A 13,074-nucleotide genomic window follows, 5' to 3' on the forward strand; every position below is an offset into this window, starting at 1 on the left:
GCCAGTGGTTAAAATAAAAATAAAAAGTAGGACATGGGAGGAAGGATGAGACTTTCATGAGGGCCAGAGTCCGGGAGAAAAAAGTTAAACTTCTCCTCCCTTTACACAGTGGTTCTGACAGTAATCACTTTCCCATACCTGCTATTTTGTTTTTAAACCATGCTGGCACCTAGTTTTGTCCTAAGTTGTGGATTCATTTGCCAGCATAGGGCAATTCTATTGCTAACTTGTGAATATATGTATTTGCCAGGAGGTTTCTCTTGTTACTGTACGATCACAATTTACTCGTGTTTAATATGTGCAGTTTCAGCTTTATGTGTTTGAAGTGTGGCTGGTTGAAACAATACAAATTAAATGCACAGAAGGCAGAGAGTTTAAAAGCGCTTTTGTGCAGGTTATCCAGGTGTGGAGAGGGCTTTTAAGTACTCTGCCTTATTTGGGGGGGGGAGGTGCGCACAAGACCTGCTCTGGGAGGCAAGATGGCTTGCGCGGGGGGCAATTCCAAGGGGGCGCTTTGACTTAGGTGCATTTTGTGTATATGTGCCATCTCCAGAACTTAACTCCCATGCAAGATGTGTTTGTAAGTATGCTTCAGTTTGAGTGCTTTCAGTTTAAGTACTCCGCAGACCCGGAAGTGTTTACTCTATCGGCACTTCGCACATGCACGCTATCACTGATTAGATTCAGTACTTTTTGGGGAGCGAATGGCAACCAATTAAGTACTGAACCCGAGGTACCACTGTAAATGTTTAAAAAATTCATCTAAAATACTGTCTTATTTTATAGTACAGTACGTACATTATTGCCTTCATTTTATGGATTAGTGGTCTCGTTAGTAAAATTTGTGTTAAATTGCTGTTTTAGGGGGTGTTTTTAATCGTCTGGAATGGATTAATCAACTTTCCATTACTTTCAGTGGGAAAGTTCGCTTCAGGTTAAGTATGGACTTCCTGAACCAATTAAGTACTTAACCTGAGGTACCACTGCACTGCACTGCTTTTATGAACCTTTTATGCTCACAAGGTTCCATCTAAGACTTCTTCTGCCCAGAAAGCTTATCGTTTTTGACTTGCAACACACATGGAAGCAAACTTGAGTTTGCAGATATTTGTGTCATACACACCCATGGGGCAAAATTAGCTGTGGCTTTCTGTTCATAGAATCATAGAGTTGGAAGAGACCACGAGGGTCATCCAGTCCAACCCCCTGCCAAGCAGGAAACACCATCAAAGCATTCTTGACATATGGCTGTCAAACCTCTGCTTAAAGACCTCCAAAGAAGGAGACTCCACCACACTCCTTGGCAGCAAATTCCACTGCCGAACAGCTCTTACTATCAGGAAGTTCTTCCTAATGTTTAGGTGGAATCTTCTTTCTTGTAGTTTGAATCCATTGCTCTGTGTTCGCTTCTCTGGAGCAGCAGAAAGCAACCTTTCTCCCTCCTCTATATGGCATCCTTTAATATATTTGAACATGGCTATCATATAACCCCTTAACCTTCTCTTCTCCAGGCTAAAAATGCCCAGCTCCCTAAGCCGTTCCTCATAAGGCATCATTTTCAGGCCTTTGACCATTTTGGTTGCCCTCTTCTGGACACGTTCCAGCTTGTCAATATCCTTCTTGAACTGTGGTGCCCAGAACTGGACACAGTACTCCAGGTGAGGTCTGACCAGAGCAGAATACAGTGGTACTATTACTTCCCTTGATCTAGACGCTATACTCCTATTGATACAGCCCAGAATTGCATTGGCTTTTTTAGCTGCTGCATCACACTGTTGACTCATGTCAAGTCTGTGGTCTACCAAGACTCCTAGGTCCTTTTCTCAAGCCAGGTGTCTCCCATCCTGTATTTGTGCTTTTCATTTTTTTTTTTTTTTGCTCAAGTGTAGTACTTTACATTTCTCCTTGTTAAAATTTATCTTGTTTGCTTTGGCCCAGTTCTCTAATCTGTTAAAGTCATTTTGAAGTGTGATCCTGTCCTCTGGGGTATTAGCCACCCCTCCCAATTTGGTGTCATCTGCAAACTTGCTCAGGATGCCCTCAAGCCCACCATCCAAGTCATTGATAAAGATATTGAATAAGACTGGGTCCAAGACAGAACCCTGTGGCACCCCACTAGTCACTACTCTCCAGGATGAGGAGGAGCCATTGATGAGAAATAAAGCTGTTGTTTCTTTGTACATGGGCACCTATAAGAAACACAGCAGTGTATTTCTAGCTCCTAAGCAGAGAACTCTTCTTCTGGGCTCCAGCCGCTCTGGAATAAGAACATTATAATGCTGCAGGGGAGGGGATGTCAAAGAAGGACTGGGGAAGGGGATTTTACAGCACTTCCAAAGCTTTTTGGCATTGTGCTCTATAAAGGGCTCAGGTTCAGGGTTGGCTTCCAATGGGAACATGAGAAATCTCTTGCTATGTAGAGGAAGGGCAAGGCTTTCCTCTTTCCATTTCCACTCTAGTGAAGGGAGGTTTTCCCTCTTCTTCCTGGGCATCTTCCTGATCTTAATCTTCATTTCCAGAATACTGTAAGCTGTTAAGGGGGCATTCTCGCCCCCCAGCTCCCACCACCCCCAATTCAGCAGTATCTAAAAATTCTTTGATGTTTTGGGTTACTTTCTGATTCACGAACCAAGATACTTCTGCATACCTGAGGGACCCCATGGAAGCACCCCATTTCTTGGTACAGTTTCACTGCCGGATAGATCCTGGAGGTTGTGGGCACCAAAGTTGCATTAGAAGGAGTTGTTACTATTTTAAAGTATGGAAAGGAGAAAAATAAGTTTAATTATAAGTTGTAACTATTGATATAATACAAGCATATATACGAAGACATCTAGCTTTCCTAAATTAAATCAAACATAAATAACACATTGTTTCTTTCTTCTGCCTCTTCATTACAAAGCAGTCCTGCTCAGGAGGGGCAGTGTCTGGAAATGTGGGGAACACGGGGGTAATAACTGTATTTTATTGCATTTAAAAAGTACTCCTGCTGATAAATTTCTAATGATACAGTAGACTTCTCAAGATACCAGCAATCTCATTTCAGATTTATGTATAAAGTAGCAATAAAGAAGAATTATTTTGATGGGTTTCTCATGGCCTATTATTATTATTTAAAAGGTAAAGGTAAAGGGACCCCTGACCATTAGGTCCAGTCGTGACCGACTCTGGGGTTGCGGCACTCATCTCGCATTATTGGCCGAGGGAGCCGGCGTACAGCTTCCAGGTCATGTGGCCAGCATGACAAAGCCGCTTCTGGCAAACCAGAGCAGCACATGGAAACGCCGTTTACCTTCCCGCTGTAGCGGTTCCTATTTATCTACTTGCATTTTGACATGCTTTCGAACTGCTAGGTTGGCAGGAGCTGGGACCAAGCAATGGGAGCTCACCCTGTCACAGGGATTCGAACCGCCGACCTTCTGATCAGCAAGCCCTAGGCTATGTGGTTTAACCACAGCGCCACCTGGGTCCCATTATTATTATTAGTTTGTTAGAATAGTCTACAGTACAATTCCATGCATGTTTACTTGAAAGAAAACAGTGGCTTCAGTGGGATTTACTTGTAAATGCTCAGAGAATTACAGCAGTGAAGCCTGATCATACAAAAGTTTGCTCAGAGGTAAATCCTGCCAAGTTCACTAGTTGCTCCCAGTCAGGGGTGCCAACTTGAATAAAAAAATGGGGGGGTCAGGTAAGCCCTGCCCCACATAACCACAAGACTATTTGAATGGTAATGCTCCTCAACTTTGGGAGCCCTGACCCCCTCAAATATTTTATTGGGGGGGAAAGGGGCCTTGGCCCCCAGGAGTTGGCTCCTCTGCTCCCAGTCAAGGGTGCATACCTTCAAGAGATACTGGCACACTTCTGGCTCTTGTGGAAAGAATGGGGCCAAGACTCTCCAGGGAGGTGGGAGCAGCTCCTATTGGGTAAGTGGAAGGCCAAGCCCAAATCCCCCACAAGGTTTTCCAAAGAAACCTTGTGAAGCAAAGTAAAGCTCGAGAGTCAGCCAAATATTAAATGGCAAGTTATGGCTCCATCGATGCACACAAGGGGAGGCAGGAGGCCTAAAGGCATCTGTAACCCAACGGGTGTTTGTTCTTGGTTAGGAGTGGAATGGAAAATGGGAGGAGGGGGAATGGAATGGAGTCTCCAAGAAAAGATTGGCTGGCTGGCATGTGGAACTCTGAACAGGAGCACTCCTGTGGCAGGTCCCACTTGATAAGGGAAAGGAAATGGAAATCTGCTTGTATCTGAGAAGTCCTGAACTGTTAAGCCTTGATGGGCATGCAGGAAGTATTTGTCTCCAGGCTGAGCAAAACCAAGAAATCATTTAGGAAAGTTTCTGAGACCTTTACCAATCCCTCTGGAACAGCCCTTTCAATCCCATACTTTATAGAGAAATGCATCAGCCATGTAAATAAAATTTAATGTTGTGCAGGGACAAATATGATTAGGAAAAACATTCTGCTATGGGAATAATGAAAGGTATAATGAAACCCAAGAGGAAACTGCTTTATATGCAGAAAACATATACCATATGATGGAACCAGACATCACTAAGAAAATGTCACAACTGTAAAACAGAATATGAGTTAAATCCTTCCCCTTCATAAACAGAGTGTGTCTCTTCCCTTAGAAGTCATTGTCTGCACAGCATACTTAACATTACCTGGGTTGGAAGTTCCTTTAAAAACTTAAACTATTTATATCCAACATTAAAATTCATGAAAGAAAACCCATAAATAAAAGTAACATGAAAAGTCATTAGGTTCTTTCCTGTACTGTAGTTTGCAGTACATGAGATTTTACTCTTACGGTGTATTGGGATCAATAAATCCCACTGAGACGAGGGGTTTTCACAGGAAGAAATGAAACCCTATTCATTCACTCAGAGCAACAGGCTGCTTCCATTGGAGCTCTTCCACAGATCTTTTGCCAAAGCTCTCGGGTTTAGAACAGGGAATTTGTGGTCCTCTAGATGTTATTTGACTACAGCTCCCATCATCCATGACAATTGGCCAATGGGGGCCAGAATATCTTAAGATCCCTGCTCTAGAACATTAAGATGATAATTCAAAAGTGGGCTGCAGAATAAAGGAAATCTACCCAAACTGTTTCCTCACTGAACCTATTGAGGCACCCTCAACTCCCCAATTATTATTTTTGCTACCATGGCAGCCGGAGTGGTCATATTCAAGGGGCGGAGTAAGAGACCAACTAAGTCGGTAAACACACTGCCTTGCCTTACTCTTTTACAGACTGCTTTCGGGTCCCCCAGGGAGATGCAGTTGCAGCAATCTTGACACCCTCTATGTTTGTCCTAGTGGGAGAAGGACCCACCCTTCCAGGGTCCTTCACCCACTTCCAGGAGCTTCCAGGATCACAGGACTTGGGCAACACTTGAGTAGTGGAGCCAAGTAGCAGTTTGAGCTTCTGGCACTAATCTGCTGTTCATTTGTTCTACATGTACCTTTCAATAGACAATTTATTGATAGTTGAATACAGTATTCTGAGGCCATCAAGGGTTGCATAAGGATAATTTCCTTGCAGAGCTGCTGTGGTATCAAAAGTGCAGCAGATGAATACAGTCTACATGGGAGCACACCCCATGTACTTTAGTATACAAGACTGGCGTTCCTACAGTAACCTCACCAGAAGGATTTCTGTAGGTATTTAGCCTGATTTCTCTTTGGGCATGTGTGCTGCAATTGATTAGAGATCAGCGAGGTACTCTTGGGGACCTCTTCTTTTTGCGAAGGAGACCCTGCTTTCCTCAGAGCAGATTTCCTATCACAAAATTTCTATAATATATCTACACCCGGATCTGTTGTAACTAGCAACCTATAGGGTGAGTGTCAAGCTCTGTAAGCCACTCTTTGCATGTTCAGATTACTCTTCTTCTTACCAGGCCCATCCTCCTTTTATAATGCAAGGCCATCATGAGCTAGTGTGGCAGAAGAGATGTTATACATTTGATAAGGCTGGTTCTAAGCTTGACTTGGATTTTTTGCAGGATATCAACATACCAGAGAAATGGGTGCCAGTGCCATGAGAGGCACTTCACTGCAGGGACAAGAAGAGCCTGCATCTCATCTGAGATGGATGCTCACTTTCCTAAAAAAACAGAGAGTGGAAGGGATCCTTCAAGGCAACCCATCCAGCTGCTTAATGCACACAAGTGGGTTTTGCTGGAACTTATTCATAGGCAGGCATGAGAGGAATGAATGGGGCCCAACAAGAATGACTTGTGCGCCACAATGTATATATACTTTTGTCTTTTAGTTTTGTCCCTCAGACCCCTCAAGTTTGTTTTTCAGTTGCTACCAATAAGCAAGCAGGGTGAGAGTCTGGTCTGAAGGGTTGGAGCTCCACCCTCTGGTAAAATCAGAAAATAAAGTTACTTTCTGACCAGGAGGTGGTGTCATTTAACAGATTATCACGAATGTATAGGGGGAAAGCAGGGAGATTGGCATTGTCCTAATACCATGTGGACTACACAAACTAAAGGGGGATGCAAAAAGCTGCAGACCCACAGTAAACTCCACTGAGAGCAAACCCTACGTTGTGCAGACGTACTTTACACAAGACTAAATACCCAGCCCCTAAGAATAAGATAACCTAAATTCAATATGAATTGCTGCTGCTTGCAAAAAAAGAAAAAGGTTGTTGTGTTGGCTGAAGAACCCCAATTTTGAGGAGGTGGGAGGGTCTCCTCAATTAATGTAATTGTTTTCCCCAATTTTCCTACTTTCTCTGCTTCTCATTCTCTTCTTCTTGCCCATAGGGGTGTTCACACTACACTGTTGTTGGCACCTGTCTGTCTTAAGTGAAGACAAAACGCTGCTTTCTTTAGTAACACCGAAGTGACCTCCCGGGGACACAAGCCTGGGCAAGTGTATCTGGGAGTCCTGGGCTGCCCAGACAAGACCATCTTGGCCCAAAGGAAAGCAGTGCAACACATTTGGCACCAGCTTGGTTGCAGGAGTTACCAGGAGGAGGCATACAAGGCACCATCCAACTGCCTTAGGGACTCCACTCTGGATTTGTGTAGGAGGGTTTACTCCTTTGCCTTTTCTTCTCCCAAAGGCATCCTGCAAGGCAGCGGAGGTTTAGGATCAGAGATTTCCTTCTCCTAGGTGGGCTCTCTTCTCAGGCAGGTGAGCCCCATCTGGCCCTCACTTCCCTCTACAGAAACTGCCTTCTTGACCCCTCTTGGTCTTGTCTGCTCAATCTACCAGAGTCTGTCTTCACATGTAGGGGAAGTCCCTAACTCATGGAGAGTTTGAGACCCATTGGCTCCCCCCAACTGCTTTAGCTGGCCAGTTAAAGCCATTCCCAGGATTGTGGCTGCTGTCACCTGCCGACAGCTTCTAGGAGCCACAGGTGAGAGCTGAGTGCAGAGTGGAACCGAACTACCCTAGAAGGAGCATGATGTGCCCCCCACCAGAGGTAGTACTCTTCCCCTAACACTTCACATGGCATTCAACAAATGTGCAATCCGTATACCTGCGTACACAAATAGTTGAGCTGCACACTCAGTTATTCACTTGTAAAAGTCAACAAGTGTACAGTTTGTAGACACAATACCTGAACTGTGCAAATGTGTACACTTCCACACAAGCACTTTTACCTGGGCTGGGTAGAGAGACAGGTTGCACCTGGTTAATGAATGAATAAGCCTCTTGTGTCTGGTTGTTCCCTTACAGCTTTGGATATTTTTCAGTTTCTCTTCCCCCTTTCTTTAATCTGTTAGCATTGCATGACTATACCTTCTTCTATCTTCTCTCTCTCTCTCTCTCTCTCTCTCTCTCTCTCTCTCTCTCTCTCTCTCTGGGAAGGCAGCTTTTGTACCTTGCTTCCGTTACAAAGAGAGGAAATCTGGTGCAATTTTAACTGACAGTTTCATTAAGAAACGATTCCTCCCACCTCATTCTTTCCTTCTTCTCGGTCCCCATTAACCGCCCCCCTTTACCACCGGCTCCTCTTCAGATTACTGAATGGACCAGTGAGATCTAGCAATGTAGTGCTTCATTCTGGTGCTCTATACATTTTGGTGGTGACTTGAGGCTGGTTCATTCCAAAACACACACACACCCCGGAGCGGAGGAATCCAAGCTCAGGCCCTGGGGGGGGCATTCACTTGGGCCTGGAGGGCACATGCAGCAGGACATGCACTGTGTCAGTAGCCAGACTTTCTGGCTGTATCTGTAGCTGCTGTGTAGGGAAAGGCAAATCCTGCAGTAAAGGGAAGAGCTGCAAGTACTGAAGTGTTTTCCTTGCTGGAATCTGCAGTCAATCTGGCACTGAGTTGCTGAAGAGTCTGTGCTGGCAATTTTGCATGGGAATTTATACAGGGCAGGGAGAAGTCTCAAGGGTCTGCTTTGTGGTGTCATTCCTAGGTCCAGTGGCAGATGAAGATGCTGAGGATGCCAGCACAGAGTTCACAGACAGTATTGAAGAAGAGGCACAGAGAACCACTTGCCAACAGGTGAATCAGAGAGCAAAGCACCATACTGGGAGCAGTGTGGTTCTGTGTAAGAGTGAAGACATGCTTCCTTTGGGCTGGCTTGAGGAGGCTCTGCCCAGGAGGCTGACTGAGGCAGCCAAATGCCACGCGTCCCTGCGATCACCACCAGAGAAGTGAGGAGAAGTGGCGGAGACTTTGGTGAGATCTTGCAGAAGTCTAGAGATCTCGAGGAGCTCTCGCCACTGCTCCTCCTCACTTCTCTCATGCCCACCTGCCCCCTGTCCCTGTCAGAGAAGCCCCTGCAGCTTCCAGGTTCTGGAGAGACCCTCTCATCAGATCCTGTCAGAACCCACAACCACATAACCCAGGTAAGCAAGGCTTTGGTGCGTGCAAATTGTTGTCATTATGTTGGAAGTCCCAGTATAGGTCTTCTCCATGCTGAAGCTGTGCACTTCTGCTTGTTTAGCAACTCATTCTCTGGCACATCTCCCAGAGATAGAGTGTCCTGGTCTTTTAGGAGTTATCTCCTCTTGTTTCGATTACATGTTTTAGCATGCCAAGGAAGGCGCCGAAGGCACCGTCGTGGGCCAAACCTGTTGCCCTGCTCCCTCTCTGGAGAGAGAAAAGAGCCTGCAGGCCGAGCTGCTTTATGCAAAATCCGAGACTCAGCAGGTTCGAGAGCAGAAGAAGAAGCTGGAAGGGGAGCTGCAGTATCTCAAGGGGCAGATTGAAGAAGCTGGGTTCTCCTCAATATCTCAGCTCAGGTAAACTAGGGGGGCTCCTGAAAATGTCCTCCTGGAGTGCAGCAGCCTCAGTTCTAACGTATTTTTTGTTTGTTTTTAATTTAATTTAATTTCTATACTGCCCTTCCAAGAATAACAGGGTGGTTTGCAATATAAAAACACAAAAATACATAACATAGCAACAAACAATAACCCCTTTCCACAGTTTAAAAGGCCATGCATTGTTTAATTAGTCAAACACCTGGAAGAAGAGGAATGTTTTCTCCTGGTGCCTAAAAATGCCAGGAGAACCTCCCTAGGGAGAGCATCCCACAAATGGGGAGCCACCACAGAAAAGGCCTGTTTTTGTGTTGCTGCCCTCCAATCACTCAAAGAAGGGCCTCAGAGGGCAATTGCGGGGTCTGAGTCGGTTCATATGGAGAGGTGTCGTTCTTTTTTAATAATAATAATTTTATTATTTATACTCCGCCCATCTGGCTGGGTTTCCCCAGCCACTCTGGGTGGCTTTCAGCATATATAAAAACATAATAAAACAGCAAACATTAAAAACTGCCCAATACAGCGCAGATTCAGGACCTTGAAAGTTCAACTGAGGCAGGTGTTACAAGACTTTCCAAAGATAGTAAATGCAATTTCTCGGGGCTACACCTAGCCCAGGTCGCAAAAAGAAGGGAGCTGATGATATTAAATGGTAGTAAGGAAGAAGATCGTCCAGGGGAGTATACCCATTTTTCAAAGGTGGGAGGAAGTATGATAGATTATATACTGATATCAAGATTCGCCTATAATTTTGTGTCGAAGTTTCAAGTGGGACATAACACCGAAAGCGACCATCTCCCACTAATTTTAGAGCTCGATGGTCCATCGTTTAACAAACCCACGGCTAATCTTTACTACACCCCAACTGTTAATCTGGGATTACCGGCCCCTAGAAGACTTAAATGGACTCTCATGCTCAATATAGAGCTAACTAATCTCCTCCACTCGGAAGACGTGAAGACCATCTACTCAGCCATTGTATCAGCAAACGCTGGGGAAAAGGCCCTGGATTTGTTCAATGAGTTATTAGCAAGATTAAAGACCTTCCTAACAACTGAGATACTTAAGTCTGCTACAAAGCGGGCAGAGGATCAAGAGAGATGGTTTGATATGGAGTGTAGATAAGCAAGGAAATGTCTGAGATCAACCTATCGAAATTACAGAAACACCCTCGCTATTTACGGCTTACGTCTATTTAAGACGAAACTATAAACAGCTATTAAAGGGGAAAAAACAAAAAGCTGAGAGATGGGCCTGGTGTAATTTAGTGAAGGCCTCGAATGAGAAAGACACAACCTCCTTCTGGCGTACCATCACGGGCCTCCTGGGCCAGGAGCGGATCGGTTCCACATGTACCGTAGAACCCCAGGAGTGGATGAAATATTTTCAAACCCTGTTCTATGATGAGGAAGCCCAGCACAATGACCCAAGTGCTCACTCTGAGAATTTTCCATATTGGCCTCCTATTTCCGTAGAGGAGGTTGTGAAACTAATTGCCCAACTGAAAAACAACAAAGCCCCAGGCATAGATCACATCCCGGCATGAAGATCAATATTAGCTGGTGGGCCCCTATAATGGCGTCAATATTTACATACATCGATTCAACAGGCACAATCCCTGGTTGCTGGACAGAGGCGGTAATCATTCCAGTCCATAAAAAGGGTCCTATGGCAGATCCAGCAAGCTATAGACCCATTAGTCTTCTTTCTATCCCCAGCAAATTGTACGCCAAACACCTCCACACTAAATTAATTGACTGGATGGAAACCGAGGCAGTTCTGGCAGAGGAGCAAGCCGGTTTCAGACAGGGCAGAACAACAATTGACCATTGCTTCGTATTAGCACATCTCATCGACAAATATGTCAATAAAACACGTGGGATTCTATACGCAGCCTCCTGCAGGAGGATGATATCAAATCGCTTAAAGAACATTGCAAGTTGTTGATTGTTTTTCTTAGCGCGCCACCCTGCAATATTCCAGGACAACAGCTTTAATTCTCTGTCCCTCCATGATGTACATTTGTGTAATCCACGGTGTCCAGTAACCCCTTTACGTCTAAAAAAACACTCCCATTAAGTTTGTCAATAGGCACCTGCTGCATAGAGGGATGATTATCCTTGGCTCTTGGAGACTTAGAGGGAGGGTTTGAGCTTGGGGGAGTAGCTGTTTCATTTGGAGAGAGTTTTTGATAGCTGAGCCAGGTGCTCGGGGATGTCACAGTCTGGTTTAATTCAGCCTTACCATACACCAACGGGGGCTGCGGTTGGTATTCCGAATCTACACATTTAAAGGAGCCTCCCACTGTCCTCTTGCCCACTAGGCACTTGGGGGATATAGGCCATAGGTGTGAGCCTTCCCTAGTCTCGACATGGGCCTCCTTTTTAACCAGTCTGCTTCTCAGAGTGTCCAGTCTATCCAGGATCTCCTTTTGGGCTGGCATCTGCAGTGACCAAAACCGGTTTATTAAAGCATGTTCATCTGCGGAGAAAGAGTCCTCTCTGTCGTTCGAATGAAGTTGTGTCTCAGGAGGGGCTAAGTCTTCCTGCTGGTGCCCTAGGCTCCGGTTTTGTTGCATGTGCGCTCTGACATTTTGTTCCTCTGTTCTTGGTCTCCCTTCCCCCTTGGCCGCCAATAGGGAGGTTAGCGGGGCTCTATTTTCAAAGATTCTTAATAAATCTATTCCTTTCTTTAAAAATAGATTTCTTGTTCTAAAGATGAAATTAACCAGGTTATGATCTGTGAAAGTGATCAGGGCACGTAGCGAATGTCCATCTTGATATAGATAGTCTATACTGACTAAGTCGGCCGCTTTAACTGCCCCAGGTAAAATGCTGTTCATAATAGACAACAGGTGCCTCGCACAGTCTGTCCCTGAGCAAGGGCCCAGTGGTTTTGGATAGTTCGCGAATACAATCTTTTCCGTTTACAGTTACGACAGGGGCCCTAGGTGGGTCCAAGACGGGAGCATCCAAGTGTGGTTTGGTTGCTTTTGTCAGGCTGGGCGAACACAAGGGAAGAACAGCCGTGGAGGGGTTTATTTCTTTGAGCGTACTTGAGGAATTATTTTCACATATGGGGAGGGGTTTGGTCTGTGGTGAGTCTTTCTTGTCTTTGGTGCCTTGCGCTTGGGTTTTTTTTTTTTGTAGATATAAGAGGTGAAGATAATAAGTTGAAGAGTTTCCGCCACTGTTTTTTGCTGATATGTTGGGTTCTTCTAGGCGGCTTAAATTTTTTGATGTTTTTAGTTTTCTTCGTCTTGGGTTCCGGTTTTCTTTTGCGTGAGTTCTTTTTACGTGGTATGTGGATTATAGCGTCTGAGTCCAGAGTCTGATCTGTGACTGTTTTTGCCTGTTTGAAATTCTCCACAAGTGTCAGGAGTAGGCCATTTGTTACTGCTAGGAAATTTTTTATATTGTGTAGGTCTGTGCGTATCTGATGTATTTGGTCATGTAGCTGATCACCCCTCTCTTCTAAACTGTTGGCATTCGCTGTAGGCTGAGGGCCTTGCTGGTTTTTCCTGAGATTCTGAGTTGATTTTTGAAGATTGAGGTCATTGGAGTTAGGGGAATTACTCATGACGTTCTCAGCTAGGGCAAGTTCCTGCGCCCAGCTCATGGAGTAATTTGGGCTTTCATGATTAGTTTGTAACTCTTTGCATTGTATTGACCAATCCAACGCAGTAGGGGCGACTTCTTTTAGGGTGCTCTCACACTGTGGAATCTTATTCCCTTCTTTATGAGGGAAATAATTGGTGATTTTACTTTGCCTCCTTTGGGGCTCCACCTCCCCCTGAGGTGATATTGGCGCATCCCAGGTCCATAT

General features: G+C 45.0%; 1 protein-coding gene across 13 annotated transcripts in view; it reads left to right on the forward strand.

Moving 5' to 3' along the window:
• Positions 1–13,074, forward strand: part of PDE4DIP (phosphodiesterase 4D interacting protein) — a 104,195-nt gene that overhangs the window by 66,151 nt on the left and 24,970 nt on the right. For all 13 annotated transcript variants that reach the window (XM_088674833.1, XM_088674832.1, XM_088674834.1 and 10 more), the window contains 2 exons: positions 8,400–8,488; positions 9,020–9,231. In XM_088674833.1, the coding sequence (XP_088530959.1) occupies positions 8,400–8,488; positions 9,020–9,231 (301 nt within the window). The remainder of the gene's footprint in view (positions 1–8,399; positions 8,489–9,019; positions 9,232–13,074) is intronic.

The sequence above is a fragment of the Zootoca vivipara genome, chromosome 7 (assembly GCF_965207765.1).
Source record: "Zootoca vivipara chromosome 7, rZooViv2.hap1.1, whole genome shotgun sequence".
NCBI lineage: Eukaryota > Metazoa > Chordata > Lepidosauria > Squamata > Lacertidae > Zootoca > Zootoca vivipara.